Here is a 21,603-nt window from a genome sequence, read left to right as displayed (position 1 = left end):
CTTGGAACAGCCACACACATGGCATGAGCTGGCTCATGGTTTAGGGAACAGTGGCAGCTTCAGAGCTCTCTGGTCACCCTCACCAATGCTCTCAAAAGAGCCACCATCAGCTCTGACATCTTGTTAAAATAAGGCTATGGTTTTAAAAACACAAATCATAACAGGTATGTCATAAAGGTTATACCTGCTCCGTGAGCTATTTCAGTTATGTTTTGCTTTCAAAATACCTGTCCTTTCTTGGGTCTTTCAGGCTAACTTTTGTGTCTCAGAGTCCTCACTCCAGATTGCCCTGCTTTGCACAGCAGCAGGAACAACAACAACTTTAAGGAGCTGCCTGACTGTGAGACCCTTCACAGCCTAGCTCCCAAACACTCCTGAGCTTTAGCTTCTACTTGTGCCTGGAGCCAGATGTGAATAGACACCTTCAGATACTCACCTTTGGTGCTGACAGTAGATGGGGACAGCTGAATAAGGACCTCTGTAAATGGCCAGTTGCCACTCCCTTGGCCAGAGAATCACTCAGCTTACCTTACCTTAAATATTTTGCTTTCTATGATTATAATTTTCCCAGAAATTATCTGAATACAGTGTAATATAATCTATATGGGATTGCAAACATCAATGCTGTTTTCACCTACAACTATTGGTTGTTTATAGTATAGAATATAATATAAATTATATTCTTAGGCATAAAAATATATCCTTCCTTCAGGTTAGTCCAATTTCTTTTAGAATTTAGTGCAGCCTCTCAGTATTTTCACCTGGCTTTTAAAGGCTCAGTGGGGTTTTCAAGCATAGAAAGATGATTTGTCAGGTTCTTCCTGGTAGCTTAATGAATCTGTGCATTAGTGAAAGCCACTGTAGTAAATTTGAGGATGGTTGGAGATCAGTAGCCTCAGCTTTGACTGTGCAGTGCACCCAGGCAATATCAGGGTGATCAGAGCTCAACAGTCTAATGGCAAGGACAGGAATGGATTAAACCAGCTGGGATTGGAGGTGGAGAGATGAAATCATGAGTGACCTGAACATGACCTAGTTCTGCTTATTCTTTTGAAATACTCAAGGTGCATGGAATAAAGGATGCAATGTTAAACCTGTTCTAGAGAAAAAGAAACCCTGTGCTGATACTTGTCACATGAGAGAGGATAAAAATACTAGGAAATATCGATGTAAAACCCTCAATAATCCTGAAACATTTAATATTTATGAAAATTTTAACTATGTTGAAAGATCTGGAATTACATTCCTCTTGCATGCTGTCGTGGTGGGAACTCTATTGTTAAAATCACCTTGATATGCACAAGAGTATAAAGCAGTCACCAAGCTCATCTTGGATCCATTTCTTAGAGCCCAACGGAATCTACACACAACTTTGCAATAGCCATGCTGCAAAAAATAATTGATTTTCAGTGAAAACCTTAGTTATAAACATTTCATATGTTTAGAAGTCTTTACAAGGATTTTCAATGTTTTTTTCCCCTTGGGAACCTAATCTTAAACACTGTTTTAATTTCTGATGTATAAAAATAACGGAAAAACTGAGGTTCAGCTTAATCAAATGTATTTCTATATTTGTGCTGAACAGCTTTACCACAATCTTCTCTGCAATAATAATAAGAAAGGCAAAATCATTTTGGTTTGGATATTTCAAGCTTTGATTACAAAACAAGTAATTTTTTTAGGTGGCCCTAATCTTTCAGGTCAGTGAACTAAGAAAAAGCAGTTACTTGTACAGACTACTTGCATGTCAAAACTCTTTATCGGCATGTCACAAAAGGAAATATTAAAAGAAAGGCAAATAGCTTTTCCATACATCTTTGGCTCCCCAATAAGATTAGGTCCTGAAGATTCTCCAGGGCAGCACCATATGTTCTTCAAAACATAAGCATAGATTTGTGAAACAAGAAAATACTATGTCATTGTGGTTCCCCAGATGAAAAATGCACAAGAAAGGAAAATGAAATTTCTGCTCACAAATTAAAGATCTGCTCAATGAAAGGAACCAGTGGCGAAAGCAAACACATTGTAAGTTACCAAGGTGTGACATGCCATTTTCTATGGTACGAATGTAAAAGAAAGGCACAGTGAGCATCTTCTTAGGAAAAAACCCAACAAGTGTATGGAAAAAAGGCATCTTTAAAGGTCATCAGTCTTTCCTATGGCCTCTGGCCAAACAAGAAAGAACATCACTGAATGTTGTATGTCACCATTCTACTAAATTACAGGTGAGAAAATATGCCCTAAGATAAAACTTTCAGCAAATGCCATACATTATTATATTGTTTTCCTGTTATCTTAAATTCTACTAGGGAAATTTTCCTCAGTATTTTTCATTTCGTGAGCATATTATCAGTGTGGGTCGTTTGCTAGTCTACATAAAAAATGGACACATTACACCAACAGTAGTTTAAAATTAAAACTGAGTGCTTTAAATATATTTTAGAGAACTCTTTCACAATGCTTGAAATTAAGCCTAAGATCAGATACACTGCTTTTCCCTACTGGGGCATAAGGTCTGTAGGAATACCTGGGAATTTACTGGAATGTAGAACTCATTTACAAATACAGTGGAAAAACGTTCAGAACGGATGTGAACATTTGTAAAAATAAAAGATCGTGGGAATTCATTAACCTAGTGAAAGATATGGCTTTCATAACTTTTTCAATTGTATTTTCAGAATATACTGTTGCATGGAGTATTCCTCTTGGTTTTAAAAGAGCTAGTCTGACAAAATTCTCTGGATTGGAAGATTCCTATTCCTTCTAAAAATCACGTGAGATTTTTCAGAAAATTGGATTTTTTTTTCCACCCATAGGTAAGTAAAAAAAAAAGTGTATTTGCTAATGTACAAATATCATATGTCCCATGTGGAACTGGAGAAACAAAACATGAAATAGTAAACAACATAAATAAACAAAATTAATATGGGCCTGCAAGTTCTGGCTAGGGCACATTTCTCATATTGCAGTACTACTTCATTGTCAGAAGGGAGTCCCTAAATGGAGATGGGAGATTAGGGGAGAAAAACACTGAGGAGAAGAATGAGGTTCTGAGTTGCTCAGATACATAAATCTATCTAAGAACTTGAGTTACCTATTTCTGCATGCAGGAATGAAGTTGTAGTTCTAAAACTCTGATATTGTTTTACACTAAAACTGAAATTCTGTCAGATTTTCTTTTGAATGAAAAGACCTGAAAATTTTAATGGAATATATTAGCTAATCCCAGCAGATTTTCAGTGTACAATAATTGGTGTTTTGCAAATTGGAATACAGTGCTACCTGTGTGTAGTTCAGGTACCTATGGAAAAAAAATCAAACAATCAGGGGCCCCATTTTTTCCTCCATGTTAGAGAAATAATTCAATAGGACATTTCATTTGTCTAGTTTGGATGAGACAGAGTGCAACATCGATGAGCATACAGTACAGATCAGATTTTAAAGGTGTTTATCTTCCTGGTGATAAAAATGAAGGTATTTATAACACTGAAAACTGTATTTGTTATTTTTTTATCAGATAAACTTTATGACAGGGATTAAGTATTTGCTAGAAATATGTGTGAAGAGCAAAAACAAGTGTGCGTGATCTGTGAAACTTAGTGTGGCCTCCAAGGAAGGCTGCCATGGTCCTGTGTACATCTGCCTGTTATCACCTGAGACAGATGTGTGCACAATATCAGAAATATAGGGGCCCATTAACTCTACCCTGTGTCAAAGAAAAAACCCAAAATTGAGAATTTCTGCCTTATTATTTGAGTATTTAAAAGGTAGTGTTGAAAATCACCATTTAGAAAGCCTGTGAGATAGTCTCACTCCACATCTACACAATCCTCACCAATGGTGTATCCCCATTCTGGTCCAGAAATTATATATGTTCAAAACATCTCACTTGCCCAGGTATTTAGTCAGAGGATTTCTGAGCACCTTTAGTAGAGCTCAGCAGTGAAACTCACCTGCAGGAAGGACTTCAAGATGTTTTTTTCTGGGACTTCCCTCAGCTTCTTCCTCACTGTCCTGAGTTCCCCCTGCCACCCAGGGTGGCTTACCCTTCCTCCTCCCTTGCCTGTCATGTGAGTGTTGTGAAAAGCTTATACTGATCAAACAGTGGCAGTAGAAGTTATTCTCTCTTCATGGAGAGTTATCCCTGGGTAAATAATGAATAACAGGCCAGATCAGGATTTCCACTCTTCAATCCTATTACTATCCATGGACCAAATATCTTGGGTAAGCATAGCCTTGGATTCATCTAAAATGTGAATGAAAGCCTGACTGTAAGCAAAACCTTTAAGAACATAACTACTCAGCACATCATTTGGCATATGTTTCATTTAAAGAACCCTTTAAAAGGTACTGAAGCCAGTGAGATCAAATAATTATATTTTAAAGTAATTGGGACTTATTATTGGAATAATTGAAGGATATATGGTAATACAGTATGCAGTTTCATTTCTTTCTCCATGGTCATTTGTTAATCAGGTTCTTCTGCTCCTTATCAATAGCCAAAACTTCAGGGGCATAACTGGTAATCAGAAGGCTCTGAGGAAAAATCTAAGATCAAACTTTCCTTATCTGCCTAATTTCCCAGCTGCAAAAGGCAAGCAGAAAACATTTGTTTGCCTTCCTCTGCTGTAATGGCACTATGGACTGACAAATCTTTATTACAACAGTTGCATCTCCTTTGAGAAGGCTTTCTCTTATTTTAGAGTTCTGAGCCATCACCCCTGCAGCACAGCCTTCTCCTGATGTGATTGAGACTGTACATAGCCATACCTAGATATATATATATATTTTGCAAATATTTCACTGGTAATCTGTTAGTTTTATAAAGAAATGTGTTGAAAAAAATGATGTTTCCTTTATTAAAATACCTGAACTTTGAAAAAAAGGAGTAAAATCTAACAACGATGCTGAACTGTCTCTGTAGGAAGGGTGCAGCATTCTTTTATAATTTCAGTTTCATTTCTTATTTGAAGGCTTCTTTAATGCCTTAATTTTATGCAATGTGTTATGTGCTTTAAACAAGACACAAGCAAAAAAAAAAAGACAAGAACAATATGCAAATAAATTGTGACCATACCTAAATGCATGAATACAAGTACTTCAATACTTATATGGTACACCTAGGATACAGAAAATTCTAGTTAAGGGTGATGCAAAAAGGCCTCTGTACTTCTCACTGTTAAAATGGTTAAGGCAGAAACTCTACAATTTGCATACAGGAGTTTAAACCATTTACTCATTAGAGTTATTCTGAGCCTACTCTGGGATTTTTTGCCCCCGATTTGCATTTCTCCCTCTATTTTGATGATCAAAATCACTTGTCTCTGGAGACGAGATAAAAAGCAATGTTTAAGTTGACACCACTGGCCAAAAAAAAATAAAAAAAAGAATCAGAGTCAGAATAAGTAAAGATAAAATTAAAGTGGTAAAGACAGAGCATATCTGCTTGTTGTCCAGGCTGAAGTGTAGTCTGACCCTTCTTCAGCTAGTGAAGATTCTTTTTTAGAAATTTGCCTTACTATGCCACCCCCCATCATCTTTATGTTTATTCATAACTTGTAAAACCTGTGAGGTAAGCAGGACTTTATATTCATAAAATTCTGAACTTGAGAAACACCAAAGCTAAAATTAAACGCACCTAAATATGGCCTAGATATCTTGATTAACTCATAAAAACGAGTTCTACATTTCAGAGGAAAATATTTGCTTAAAATTTGCTGTGTTATCATTTTAGAGATTAAGCTATATCTATTAAAAATCAAATCCAGGCCTAAATATTGACTCTCTAAAATTTGAATGTATTCAGTATTCAAGGACTCTCATCTTCTCCTTAAAATTTCTAAATAAAATACAATCCAAGGTATTATTTTGTCCAAAGTTCAATAGTAGTAAAAATAGCAAAAGGAAATTCTATCCTAATCCTAAATAAAAAAACAAAACAAAAACAAAAACAAAATCCCAAATAAAACAAAAAGTCTCAAATACAATTAAAAAAAAAAAAAGGAAAAAAATACATAGTCAGACCTTCATTTTAAATAGTCCATGCACAGTCCTTCTCCCATATATAAAAACAGACATCATGGTTATCATCTTCACTCACTAAACTAATCATGCTCATATTTTTTAAATGAGCATTAAAATCTTGTTCTATTATTCATCCGCTTTCCTAACTTTTTACTGCATTTTTTTTTTTCTTATTCATCAAGATTTTTTTCCCCGTTCTATTCATCAAACATTTTGTTTTCCTTGATACCTTCACAAGCACATTTAAAAAGACATACTGGTTTTTAAGGTAATTTCTCCCAGTTCCCTTGCACACACACCCCATCTGTGTTTTGTCAGTTCTGGTAACAGATAAGCATTAAGACTCAAGCTCTGCAATTAAAATTCCTTCTCAGTTTTCACCAACTTCAAGACTACACCTATAAAACAGAGAAGTGACATTACATGGTGCTTTCATGCACAACAACTACAGCGCAGAGACACCGAGGGCATGAATCATAAAAAGAGCCACTGTGAAATGCAATAAGCCCAGATGCAGTTCTTTCTTTTCAGTGTTATTGAGATGCCTAACAAAGAGATCCATACAAGTGAGCTTATTAGTGAAAAGGTGTTGTAGCCTGTAAGAAATACCAGTGAGAAAAGTTGTATCCTGGATACCTTCCTTTTCAGAAATTATTTACTGAGGATAAAAATTTTGAACCCTTTTCTGTGTTAAGACTTTAAAGCAACCTTATTGTGACAAAATGCAGAAGCAGATGATGTTGCCCCCCTGACTGCTCAGTGGGTACATGAGCTACAGATTATTTTAAGTCACTCTCCTGTTATGTGGTGGTTGAATGCTTATTTTCTACCTCCTAAGTGAATGCTCTCTCAAGAGCATCATTCTCTTGAAAAAAGAAGGAAGCTGATCTGTTTTATGTAGGGTCATTAAATATTCATCAGGCCAAAAAAATGGAGAAGGAAGAAAAACTACAAAGACTCTGGTAGTTAAAACATAAGGGGGGGGGAGGCAGTATTCAAAGAAAGGGAAATAATAAAGCTGCATCTGCAGCATCTTATGTGAGTTTTCTATCTATCTCACCACAAAATGAAACACATGTAACCTCTCCTCCAGCCACATTTTGCATGGGATGTAACTCTGAACTCTGAAAATGTCACTGACTGGCTTCCGAAAGAGAATTAGGTATATCTACTTTATGACTTCTGACAGTGCTTATGCATTAATTGGCTTCTAGCTGCTCAGCAGTGTAAAGTTCAGATGGTTCTGTGTGGAAGCAGTTTGGGGACAGACTTAGCTGACATTTTAGGTACCAGTGGAAAAAAATTCATGGAATCTTACTTTTTTGCACTTTTAGGCAGGTGCTAAGATACTTCATGTGGAATCAGACAAATAAATGCATGTGGATATCTAAGCCTGCATGGCATGCTCACTGTAGTAGTGCTGAACTTGATTTGTGTCTGATGTGATTGGGCTCCAGAGACATTGCTCCAAGTACCTGTCCAAATTTTGAGGACATGTTGACTCATATTTATAATGTAGGTCAGCAAAAGTTAGGTGCCTATAGATAAGGGATTCTCAGTATAGCTTGAGGAACCTAGTGGTACAGCCCAAGCTATTAAAATATATTTGTGAGTCTAAAGGCTGACTAGGGTTTTCAAAACCATTTACACACCCTACAATTAGTCATATCAAGAAAAAAAATCTACCCACAAGATGCTTGAAAACTCTCAGTGCCAAGTTATCTTTAAAAATCTGTCCTGAGAATGTGCTGATGAAAAGCTTTCATGAACAAGACCCCTCTAAAGAGTCTAAAACCTCTACTGCTGATAAGAGCAGTACCAACATGGTGCACAATGTGTCCACAAGTAAGAACACATTTGCAGTGTGAGAAGTGCAGCCTCATGTAGTCTTTAATATGAGCAGTCTGGGCAACAGCAGCACTGGAAATGAACCATCTGGCCATTTCTGCAAGGGAGCTGGTGAGTTAGTGTCACAAAACCTCTTGTACTATGCTGCTGTAAAACCTGTCCTGTCATCACTGTTACTGTCCCCTTGTGCTAACCAAGGTAAATCGATAAAGGTGGCTAAAAAATAAAACATCCAGATTGCAGTATGGGTATTACTGAACTGCCACAACTTCAGCTCTCCAATAAATCAGTAGGATGTGCTGGTGCAGTTCTTATCCCTTATCTTTCCTTTAAATCAGCCGTTCAAAGATCTCTTACTGCTGTGCAGTGGCCCAAAGAGAGGATTCCTTCTTTACAGCTTGCCAGTTCAATTACTAGCCTCATATGGATTTTGGAATTTAAGGAGCTGATGCCTTGCTACGATCTTTTGATTCAGGCAGACAGTCTGACATCTTGGTGCCTTTCAGGTCATTTATGTAAGATTTTCTTCAGAAAAAAAGCCTAGGATTTGCTTTTGCTTAGTTGTTACAAAGAAAAGCTGATGTAGGAACTGGTTATCCAACATTATTATGTTGCAGAAGTTCCTAGTACACCAGTGTCTGAATCTTTGTTGTGTGAAATAAAAGCAGCTGTTTACGTGTGTTCAATCACTGCCTCTCCCTCCACAAATGTTGAGTCCCCAGCCTGATTCCCGCACCAGTATTGCAAATAAAACTATCAAAAACTGTTCTTTAATATATCATAGTAAAGTTGTTTTTACTACTCAAGCAGGATAATATTTCCTTCCCTCCCTGCTATATTAGCAACAGGATGATATTTGGAAGGCACACAGGATCATCCACTGTTTGAACAGCAAGGCACTATGTCTCACCGAATTATGCTCAGTGATTAATATTGGTTTAGGACTTAAAATCTGTGAACAAAAGATTCATTCAGAATCACATGGAAGGATCACAAAAGAATCCCAGGACTATCAAGCATCTGTTGAAAACTGTCTGAAAGGGTTTGGTTTGTATTCAAGCATAAGGTGTTATGGAGTCAAAGCAGCAAGAAAAAGTGGATGAATTTGGAGCTACTGAACCAGAGAAGTGGCAAGTAGGGCTGATAATTTGAGCATCTGTGTCTGTATCATCTCTTGCAAGACCATAAATTGCAGCCTTGAGCATTTGAACCTGCCCTTGAGGCATCTTTCTCATCTGAATTCTCTCAAGGCTGTTGAAAATATTGATTACTGCTGCCTTATCGCTAAAAGGACAGCAAAAGTAACAAGGGCTCAAAAGCAAGTAGTGAAAGGGATTGAGACTTGAAAAGTTTTCCACATAGAACTTTAAAGATTTAATCTGTTTAATTTAGAAAGGAGACAAAAAAATGTGGCATGATAGAGATGTATTCAGAAGATAGGACTGTACTAAAGCTAAATCATCTGTTCCTATACACGTTTTATCTTCCACACTGAAAGTCAAAAATGTTAAAAATAGACCAAGAAAATGTTTTGTAGACTGACATGATCAATTTAGGCAATATACAGCCACTAGACCTGACAAAATGGGGATTAGAAAAATATTTGACATGTATGTGAACCCAAACAACAATCCTTTTTAAGAGACAGAGAAGCAGTAAATTGTGCTTGGATAAAACTTAGTCCCAAATAGGCTGTGACATTATAATCTGCCTAAATGTGTGTTTAGCCTACTCCCAGGCACTAGTTCTGGAAATTTACAGAGACAGGAGGATAGGCAGGTTACTAAGGTGATGTTTCTACAAAATGGGAATCTTAGCTACATAATTATCTTGTATTTCAGATCAGTTAGGATACTCCTTCAGATCAGAACAAATGATAAAATTTATGTTTGCTGTACTAACAGCAATAAACACAGATGGAAGATGAAAGATATGATTCAGGAGATAATCTCCAGCTGTAGGCTTCTTGACCTGCTTGTTATTGGCTTGTCTGTTAGGATTCATATTATCCTTTACCATTCAGAATATCTATTCCCAAAGCATCATGCCAACCTCAGAGGGATCACTAGCAGTGAACAAATTATTTCCAGTGAAAATCATCAGTTGTTAACAATGTGTACAAAGATGTGAATGATGAGCTAAAATTACACCTCTGAGAGTACCAGCAGCAACATTCTGCATCAATCCTGGTGCAGAATGGTGTGTCAGGCAATCCTTTGCTGGAAGTTCTCTTGCATACTATTTGCTGTTTCCTTGTTGCCTCAAGACTGCTCCATAGCAATACTGGTATCTTGAGTGCTTATGCATTAACATCCTTTAGGCTTTTTATGAAAATAAAAAGGACAGTTCTGAGGTTTGTTAACAGAAATGACAGCTGTCTCTTTAGCAGTGTCAACCTAAATCAGGTCCAAGGCAGTATTAAAGGTGTTGATTTCTCTCCAATAGCTCTTGAAGTGAAAGCAGAACAGTCTGTAAAGATTTTTCTCTTCTTCTGCTGCCATCCTTTACTTTCACACCTGTCTAAAGTCAACTCCCCTTCTATTTCCAGTCTTTGCCTCACTAATCCTCAGTGATCTCACATTTACTGCTGGCTTCTGCACAAAAGGTGCTCAGACATAACTGGCAACTAAGGATGTCTAGACAGTGAAATTTTACTTTACTGTGACATTTCACATAGTTTTGGATTTTCACTTCATCTTGCAATATTCCAGGAAAAAAAATGCAGTCCAGAAAACAATACTGATACTGCCAAGTTTTTAGCAAAGACAACAGTTTCTTTCATTTCCATTGGTCTTCTTCCTACTTAGTTATGACCTGTTTAGCTTGGAGGATGACTATCTTGTCTGGAAAGCAAGACAACCTGTCTTGTCATCAACTGTATAGAAGAGAAATCAGGGAACAGGCAACCCACCATGTTCCCAACTTCAGAGAATACTGCCTGGCCTATGGGTTCCAAGCCAGACAGTGCTTGGCTTGTCAGGCTGATATAAAGAATGCTTCTCTACTAGTACAGGAGCCACCTGTTTAATTTTCCACTCACCAGCTAACCTGTAGGATGGCTCACTAGGCAGCCACCTGGTTTTTAATAAAAAGTTTTAAGAGTATTACATGTTTGCACCTTTCAGTTGTGCAGAAACCTAGCAAAAATATCTCTTGTGGAAAGGTTTCAGTCAGCTCTATCAGGATCCTTGTTGAGCAAAGGCTGGAGGGATGTCAGATTCCTGTTCCCACAAGAGCTGTAAAGGTTCCTTAGTTAGGAAAAACCTACATTGTACAGGACAGATATTGGACTGGATTGCCCATCTATGCTATTCCTTACTACAAACAAGGAGAAATGTTAAGTACCTAGGACTCATTAAATCCAAGGTTGGCAGACAGATACACCTACTAATTGGCTGACATTCCATTTAAAGATATTCTTGTATATGCTATTCCTCAGTCTGCAGATATTTTTAGACCTCTGGTTTATGTAGATTTTCTTTTCCTAAGGTATTATTTCTATCTGCAGTGTCTTTGCTGTAGACTTTAAGCCTTATGGGATTCTCTAAACAGAATAATTTGTCCTTAACACTATATTTGTGATCAGTGATTTTTCTCTTAGCTCTTGTTAAGCCAGATTCTCATGAACACTTTTTTATCACTCCAGGTCTTCCTAGGATTACATCTAATTTGCCACATAGATTCTTTCTGCACACAGAATTAAAGCCTTTAATAATATTTGGTTTACTGACTCCCATTTGTTTAGCAATCTTGACACTATTTTGGATTCTGTTTTGCCCTCCTCTAGGGCTGATGATGACTTGATTGATTCATACAATCCATTAGTGACTGATTTCTTAGACTTCTTAGATTTTTTATTACAGAATATCAGTCATGTCTGCTTTTATTATTTTGGTTTACTGAAGAGTAAAACACAAAAATTAGTGACTAGAACACTAAATATGACTCAGTTTACACGCAAAATATCCATTAAAATCCATTTAAAATTTGTCTTGCTATTATTACCTTCAGTGTTTTTATGAGAAGATGGGTAGGACATGATTACTTGTCATAAATGAAGAGCTGCCTTGTGCCAGTGGAAACTTGCGCTTGTTTTTTCTCTGAAAAATTATAAATAGAACTGAGTGTATAAGAAAAAAAAATAGCTCAGTGGATGAAAAGCAACTTTAAAGAAAAATTATATTCATAGCCATGCAGGCAGTAGCTTGAAAAGCAGCTTTTATAAAACATATTTAATGTTTACAGTCTCTCAGTGGCTGAGAACAGTAATGCTTTAAAAATATGTTTGTTTAAAACCATTTGGTGGCCAAAAGAACAGCTCTTACTGAACAGATATTTAATGTTCAGAGTCATTTTGTGACAAGAAAAAAGCAACTTGTTAATTTTTATCGTTTATAACTGATCTGTGGCTACCAAAACAACTATCAATACAACATATTTTATGTTTACAGATATAACATGCCTGAATAAAATAATTTCTGCACCTTTCAATGCTGCACTTAAATGTGTCAATATCTTTCCCTCATCAAGTGTATAATTAACAAAAAAAAATAGCACATAATCCCAATAACTCTAATGCAATATATCGTGAACCTAAAGATGTTTATGCAAACAGCAAGACTTTATAAAGCCTTCAAAATAATTACAAAGCTTCTCCTTATATACAAAAAGAACTAATACCCAACACCATTGAAATGATCAACATATACATTTAGAGTAAACCCAATAGTTTAGTTTTAATAATGAAAGCATTTGGCAATATAAAAGGGGTTAGATTGCATCAAAAGACACATATGATAAAATGTAGTATTATTTGATTTATGCAACTGGGCTGCAGTAAAGTCAGTGTGTGGATAGAAACAGAGTGGTTTTAACTGCTGTGACGTGAGTTCTAAGCTTTGCCCACATACAGTTAAACACAATCACACAGAGAATCACAGAATGGGTAAGGCTGGAAGGGACCACAGTGGGCCATTTGCTCCAACCTCCCTACTCAAGCAGGGTCGTCCTAGAGCACATTGCACAGGATTATGTCCAGATGGCTCTTGAATATCTCCAGTGAGGCAGGCTCCACCACCTCTCTGGGCAACCTGTTCCAGACCTTGGTCACCTCATATTCAGGTGGAACTTTCTGTGCATCCATTTCTCCCTGTTGCCTCTTGCCCTACTACTTGGCCCCACCAAGAAGAGCCTGGCTCCATCCTCTTGACACACTGCTTACCGACACTGATTAGGTTCCTTCTCTGTTGTCTCTTCTTGAGGCTGAACAGGCCCAGATCCCTTAGCCTTTCCTCATAAGAGAGATTTTCAAGTCCCATAATCATCTCTTACCCTCCACTGGACCAGCTCCATGTCTCTGTGGTATGGAGGAATCCAGAACTGGATACAGCACTCCAGCTGTGCCTCCCCGAGGACAGGATCTTGTCCCTCAACCTGTGGGTAATGATATTCCTAATGCATCCCAGGATACCATTGGCCCTCTTGGCCACCAGGACACCCTGCTGGCTCATGGACAACTTGTTGTCCACCAGGACCTCCAGGTCCTTCTCTACAGAGCTGCTTTCCTGCAGATCAGTCCCCAGCCTGTCCTGGTCCATGGGGTTATTCCTCCCCAGGTGCAGGATCTTGCATTTTCCTTTGTTGGATCTCAGACAGTTCTTTGCCCATCTCTTCAACGTGCCAAGGTCCTTCTGAAGGGCTGCACAGCCATCTGGGGTATCGACCACTCTCCCAGCTTTGTGCCATCAGTGAACTTGCTGAAGAGGCCTCTGCCCCTCCATCCAAGTTATTGATGATGAAGTTAAACACTTTTGGACCTAGTATTGAGTGCTGGCGGACACCACTAACGACAGGCTTCCAACCAGGACCTGTGCTATTGATTATCACCCTCTGGGATATGCCATTCAGCCAGTTCTCAATCCACTTCACTGTCCACTTATCTAATTCCCATCTCCTGAATTTGCTTATGAGGATATAATGAGAGACAGTGTTGAAAGCCCTGCTGAAGTCATGGTAGAAAATAAGCACTCTAGACTTGGTTATAAGTGAAGTAAGAATCAAATTCTTTAAATGGATTCAGCAGTTATACTGACATTTTGGGACTGTAAAAACAGCTAGCAGAAAACAGCTAGCAGAAAACAGCTATCCAGCACCTATCTCTTTTTAACAGCCAAAGCTTCTCAGCTTTGCTGAGAATTTTGCTGTTCACATGTTTGTATAGTCCTGTCTGTCACAGCTTTCATTTTACAGAGATTCTCCCACCTGACAGCATTTGCCAAATTTCATAGTTTTGCTGACAACATCCAACAACCAGAGTGTATGAAAAGAAACTCAAAGTATGACAATAACCATTATCCTTTAACTAAGCAAGTCGTGATTTTCTGTACTGTTTCCTCCTTCCCTTTTGATCTAAAATGTATTTTTCTGCGCCCTCCTCACTCCCCCCAATAACTGAAGCTGCCTATGTTGCCCAGTGATCTATCATAAATAAAGAAACACTTCTGTTTCAAAAACTTTAACTGCCTACTTGTAATATTCTCCCAGCATCTCAGCGTTGAGTTTTTTTTCATTTTATTTTTGGTTTATTTTTTATGCAATGTCCTGTATGGGGGAAAAACCACTGAGAAAAGGCTAAGCAGCCCTAACCTGCCTTTCCTTCTGCTTCTTCCTTAAAACTCACCTCTCTATACAATGGCTATAAAAGTCTGATGATCAGTGAAGTAGATGAAGCAGATGCATATTTTCAAAATAAAAAGAAAAAGATAATCAGAAAGATAAGAACTAAAATTAAAAAAAGAAAAAAGCAACAAACTGTTCTTAGTGGGAAACCACTGAAATATCAGTTGTGGTGAGTAAACCGCCACCTGACATAACCCCAGGAAAAAGAATGAAATAACAGTAATGGGACATGAATCTTTCTGAAACAAGGCCTGAATGACCCAGGGCATCAGGTCTGACCCATGGGATGGACGAAATTTGTACAGTGTAATAAAGTACCAAATTAGAGGACTAGTGGATATGACTCTGTAAGGTCGAACTCAGTACAGCTTTGTGAAGGGAAGTTGCTCTTCACAAAACCTATTAAAACTATTGGGTGCATCAGTGAGTATATAGCTCCAGATTACTGGCATAGAATAAGAGTATCTAAATTTTAAAAAAACTTTCAGCAAGGTTCCTATGCAAAGACTCTTAAAAAAAACAAAAAAAGGAAGTTTAAGACACAGCAGCTTTTCCTAAAATAATCCAAATAAAAAGAGATCTAAAACGGTAGGAATAAATTGCCAGTCTTTATATGAGAGAAGGGTTGCCACTGGCATCTCTCTTGGATCTGAACTCATAGGTTGCCAGTAAAAGAGAATATATGAACAGGTGACAGCTTGACAAAATGAAAGCTTCGCTGCAAAGTGCTACAGGGGAATCTTAACATAGCATGAAACTGAGAATACAGAACTTCACATGGAGAAACACAAAGAGGCATGGGAAAAAGTAACTTATCAGTACTTCCTCAGAGGTGGGTTGTATCTCTGTTACCTATTAATTCTTGATCTTGGGATCACTGTGCAAAATCCTCCAAAGTTTTCATCTCAATAATCAACAGCAGACAAAAAAAGGAAAATGATCAATGGAAATAATTCAACAAGGAAAATTGGGTAAAAATAAAGCATACTAAAGATGTTTGTATTTTGAATATGACATACAAGTCCCATTATTGTCTCTAAGGACTTGATAATACCAGAAAAAATAGTAGAGAGCAGGTTGGAGCTAGAGGGGCTGCAAACAGATTATGCTGTCAGTTATCTGTCCATGAGCATGCATAATGCCATTCAAAAAAATATCTATGGTCTCAATGGATTCCCAAAGTAATATCTTCCACAACAGCCTGGGTAAGCTCTTGGAAGCCCTTAAAAATATATCGCCAACAGCTAGGAATCTATATCAAAGGAAGAATCATTCAGCATTTGCTCCAATACCTTATAGTCCCTCTTTCCCAGCCTCTGCTCACTGTAAGCTTCAGGCTAAAGTCAGGCACACAGTACTAAGCTGAGCCAAGCCAGATTGCAGGGTACTATTTACTGCTTCATCAGGTTAGTTTTCTGCACATGTAATTCTTGCGCATGAAACGACGTAGATGGATAGATTAAACCTATGTTCCATTTGTGGATGTGTATATATGCTCAATTGTCAGTGTTCAAATATAAGCCAATGTTTAAATAAAAGTGAATTAAGTATTCATTTCGGAAGGAAAACTGCCAGAAAATTTATAGAGACTATTTTCACACTGACAGTACCACGGGAAGCAAATCCATAACACTCTTCAGGTAGCTTCTTTGCACCACTGAGGAACACAGTAAAAATAACCTGATATCAACTTTCTATTATCATTGACCATTTTAGTCTGCCACAGTGATGTGGAGTTTGTAGAGTGCCCTCTAATCAATAAAGAGTTAATGTAGTGGAAAAGCATGAAATGAAATTGCGTAGGAAAGAACATATGGCATCTATATATTATGTAATTGATGGGTTTAGTACAGACCTAGCTGGTCTATGTATAACCATAGAGGAATAATTCAAAGACTTTAGAAAACAATTAGAAGACTACGACAATAAAAGTTACAAATTTGCCGTTAAAATCAGCATATTCAGTGAAAGGAATGCATACGAAAGCAAATGCATTTCTGTGCCCATTTTATGTAAAAATATATAAAAATATATAATAAGATCTTTCCTTGAATATGTGCTTAATGCTGCTTTGCCCCCATTCTCAGTCATCTGGACTGATAGCTTTAATAAGGGGATAACCTTGGTTTAAACTCAGCTATATTTGCATGCTTACGTCAACTATATTGCAACAGAAGCTGGCACAGCTGCCAGAAGCAACAACACAGTTGATTAAACTATACTTAAGGAGAACATATTTTGCTAATACAAACTTACAAATGGGGATATTAGGGCATCCTTTTCAGTTCTCATAGATAAATCCCCGTTTCTGGTTCATTCTACATTTTGAAACCCGTATTAAATCAAGAAAATATTTTCAAATAAAGATATTGATAAAACCAATTCAGTATCAGAAATAAAGCCCCCCAACATTAGGAATCCAGCTCTTAAGCTTTTATAAGTCTCTTACTAGGCATAAGATAACAGCATAGCAATCTCTGTTCTTAAAATATTAGTTCTTAAAATATTAGTTCTGCATTGTAATCTGATTCCATCTGCTGAGTTTTTCTGCTGGGAATTTCAAATAATTGTCTTTTACAAAATAAATTCTTCACCATAAAGTATTCTGCACCCCATTTATTATGTGAGCAATACAATGTCAACTTTGGGGGTACCAACATCCTTCCACAACAATGTGCCCACTTTGAAACTGTCAGAAACACTGGAAGTGACAGATGGGTACAGCAATCTGCATGTTACAGCACTTGGTAGCCCAGGGGGCTTTTCAAGAAAAGATCTTTCTTGTTTATGTCTGTGATTGACTTTCCATCATACAAGAGCACTGCATGCATGGAAGAAGCAAGCCTGGCTGGTCATTGAAGCTTTGGCATGAAATAGCTTTGCATCCGAGCTTGTCGGGGGTAAACATCCTTCTAACATTTCTCCTTAAGAGCATATGAAGGAATTTGGCTCCTGGTAAGGAATGCATTGCAAAGGAAAAACAGCAATCCTAAAACTATCTCTTCAGTAAAAACTAAAAGATATGCAGTATCACTATCTTTTTTACTGAGTGGTATTGATTAAAAGAAAAAAAAAAACAACCATAGAGTACAGAAACTGTAGAAGAAATTTCAATTTGCCCTCAATGTAAATTTGAAGGGAAAAGTAAATTGCCACCTACAACGTGCATGGAAAATAACACAAGTTCTAAGAAAATCTACCAGGAAAAACTTGGCTATGACAGGTGTGTCTAAGTAATAACTCTGTGCAGAAAGCCAGATCTTGAGGATGCTATGAATTTTCATTTTTTTGCACTTTTTCCAATAAAAAAATTGCGAAGGTCCAGTTGACACACAATTTTTTTATAACACTGTAACTTCAATACCGATTCCAGAGTTGAACAGTATGGCATTATTTTAGCCATCCCAGATTCAGCAACAGCAATTAGTATGATGTCCAGAGACATTAAAAAACTGAGAACCATGTAGCCATGACAATTTCTAAAATGTACTAATAATATTACCAGTAATATTGGGATAAAAGTACGAAACACAGTAAACCTTTGTACACAAACATCATGTAACAGTAAAAAACTGTAAGTCACTAGTCACAAAAGCTTGTCAGGCTCAAGTAAGAGACTAGTAAGAGTCAAGAAAATAATGTTTCAGTGCATTTCCCACACAGAAATATGTGCATGTGTGAAGTTTATAATCAATACTGTTGTAAAACAATAGTAAGTGAAATATAGAACATTTGGTAATTAAAAAGTGGCAAGTAGAAAATGAAAATGTAAAAAAAAAAATAGATGAGATGAAGAGTCTATCTGGGTTTTTTCCAAAGCCAAGACAACCATATGCTGCACCAGCTGAAAAATCAAAGTGATTTTCAATGTCAGCCTCAGGCACTGGTAGGTCTAAGCATCTCCATAGGTGCAACTAAATGGTACTGCTGATAGAAAGGAGTTAGTTTTAGATCCTCTGAGAAATCTGTTCTTGCATAAGGAAGGAAAAGCATAGATAAGAGAGAACAACAGAGTGGCAAGACCTACATCAGAGAAGGCACAATCTCCCAGCACATTACAGAGGATAAAGCATTTCTGGATACTTTTGCTGCAAGACAACCTAACAGCAGAAATTGTTATCTGCTTTAGTAACCACTAATTGAAGTTTAGGCCTCCACTTAGGGAACTCTTTCCTTGTCTTGTTCTTTCTGCTTTCTGATCAATTTCCATCCATTTTTTTTTCATAGAGGAAAATAGCAACTGTTTTGAATAAATCTTCTAGATATAGTGAGTATGGCCCAATAAAGAGAAGACCAAGAAGATCCATTTTTGCCATTGCATCTACTGCTGTTCTAAAGGAGAATAAATTGAAAAGCATTTCTTTAAAATGCTGTATGCATGACAAAGCATGCTCAGTTGTAGCTTATTTAGTCTTGCAACTTCTCATCCATGTAAAAGCCACAATGTATGGCACACCTTGAAGAGTACTTCATATGAAGTAAAAGCTCTGTTAACATTTAATCTTTTACTGCACACACATATTTAAGAAAACAACAAAGGAAGATGGGGAAGAACAACAGAGTGAGACAATGAATTCAGGCACTGTGTTCTTCTGTACAAACAGCATCACTAATTTTCATTTCTTCTTTCTGATCAGGTTTTAAAAACAATTTCACAACCAACCATATGTTCACTGGTGGGAAATTTTGTTCTGAATTTGCCACAGACACAGACATCAAAATATAACAAACGGTTTTCATCTATAAATAATTCAACTGTCAGTAATATTATTATGCATCTCATTAGGGGAAAAAATAGTGCACCTATGTAGTGAATCTACAGACAAACCATTGCATGTGAGTACAGTGAATGCTTCTTTATACAAGATTAATGTGATTATCTCCACATGTCTCCTTACATGACATTTTATCACATTCTACAACTCCGTATCACAAAATTTGAAATACAACCCCATTAATTCTACGTAGCGACTCATGTAGATAGCTATTTGCCTGCCAGACTGACTTTAAAAACATCAACATCTAAGGTGCATAGCTGAAGGGGAGCAGTATCCCTCTGCCATTTCAAACTCAGAAAACTTCCAAAACTGTGAACAGCTACCGGGAGTATTAAATGACTGGGACTGGCTTGTGAAGTACTGGGAAAAGACAGTTTAGGAGAGAAAAAGGCAATAAGCTGGAGCTAGCACTGGGAAGTTAAAGGACTCCCAGCCCAGAACAAATTAATTTCTGGTGCCTGCAGGGAAACCCAAAATGCCATCTGGCAGCAGGACACAAACAGTGTGCTTATGTTGCAAACACACTGCTCAGGACCACTGCAGAATCAGCCATCAGGAAGAGACCCAAAGGGTCCATTTAGTCTATTGTCCTGCTCCAAAGCAGGATCAACACTCTTTATGTCATTCCTGGCAAATATCTCTCATGTTGTGAAAATTCTTCAAGAAAAATCCTATTCCAGTGCCTCAGTATCCTTCCTGCAGGCCACCTTTCTATGAAAAGAAAATTATTCTCTCTTCTGTACACTAGGTTTTTGAAAACTTACCATGTTCCCAGGCAATTTTTTTTTTTAAGGGTCTGATGCACTAGAGATTTTCTCAGACATTAGGTTTTTGACATCTTGAGCCAGTCCTCCAGCTCTCATTCTTGCATTGTGACCAAGGGAAGGGCAATAATTCCTTTGAGCCCACACAGTATACCAAGACTCGAATAAAGAATTGTCCTCTAATGCATAATTGGGAGATCATGCAAGTGCTGTAGGAGTTTAACAGCCATAAAGACAAGATCACTTAAATGTCAAGATGCTTTGCAGTAAACAGATAATCTAATTCTGTACAGCAAACAGTTAATGTAAACTAGGAAGAGAGGGGAATGCACCACATCATGTGACATAGCAGGTTTGGGACTACAGAGAGCCCCTGGGCCTTAGCATATCCACCTTGAATATCGGGGTTTCTTTCCTCATCCTACCCTCAGAGACTTAACTTCATGGACACTCATATTGCAGGAGAATAAGTTTCTAAACAAGGTAAAACAAACCTGTAATCTGTGTATTTCTAAGCACAGAATATTAGAAACATTTCTAATAGTAAGTTTTAGATGTTGTTTTTTCATTTCACCCTTCTCATTCTTTCCTCAGCGAGATTGTACATTGAGATAATTAAGCAATATGCAATTAGTTATCAAGCATTTACAGTTTCTTACTCACCCACTGGAGACATTTCTGGGACACTGGCAACATAAGGCCCATCCAGAAACTTTGGCTCATTATCATTAATGTCCTGCACTTTGATGATGAACTCTGATTCAGGCTCTAGTGGTTTCTTGGTGTCAACATCCACAGCCTGAGCCCGGAGTGTGTAGAAAGGTTTTTCTTCTCGATCTAGGCTCTTTATGGCATGAATGTCTCCCGTGGTCTCGTCAATAGTAAAAACCGTGCCAGCACCATCTCCTGAAAGGGTATATTTAACAGTGCCAACTCCCTTGTCCAAGTCAGAATGAAGCTTGACAAGAAAAAGAAAAACAAAAGGGAGGACAAAAAACATTAATGGCTTTTCCTAGGCTAGATGGTAACTATTATTTTAATTTCTTTTTTTCTTTAATGCAATAAAAGGCATTGGAGGAACAAATTTCCTAACTCCTTAACTGCCACAAAGTGCATGGAAAAATTGTGGGTAGCATGTTATGTAAGACTTTTACCCCATCTAGTACAGCACAGACAGCAGTTCAGCAACTAAAACTGTGATGAAGCAGGGCTTCACATTTGTTATAAACTAAAATTAAGGACCGAGGACATAAAATCACCCATAGCCACATCAAACAAATGTTAGATGACATGAGAGTGTGTAAAAAGCTTTCACAAGCATTTGGCTTTCAGAGAAGTAGAAGGGAAATCTCTAATTTTTATTTCAAGAGCAAGAGCTTGATGGCATCCAAAACTCCAAGTCAAACTTGGTCAAAAAAAAAGAAAATATACACCTTGTAATTACAGTAAATGATTAACAGAACTAAAAATACTACCTTTTACACAAATATTTGATCCCTTGCTTTTGTCTT

The 21,603-nt window shown here is 37.4% G+C and overlaps 1 protein-coding gene across 1 annotated transcript in view; it reads right to left on the bottom strand.

Moving 5' to 3' along the window:
• The window catches only part of CDH12 (cadherin 12), a 335,414-nt gene that overhangs the window by 103,103 nt on the left and 210,708 nt on the right, over nt 1-21,603 (bottom strand). Inside the window, exon 4 of the mRNA XM_085052104.1 lies at nt 20,756-21,050. Within this exon, the coding sequence (XP_084908230.1) occupies nt 20,756-21,050 (295 nt within the window). The remainder of the gene's footprint in view (nt 1-20,755; nt 21,051-21,603) is intronic.

This window comes from Lichenostomus cassidix, chromosome 2 (genome assembly GCF_008360975.1).
Source record: "Lichenostomus cassidix isolate B80296 chromosome 2, HeHo_3.0, whole genome shotgun sequence".
Taxonomy (NCBI): Eukaryota; Metazoa; Chordata; class Aves; order Passeriformes; family Meliphagidae; genus Lichenostomus; species Lichenostomus cassidix.
Note: the sequence above shows the minus strand (reverse complement) of the source record. Positions and strands in the feature narration are given on the sequence as shown.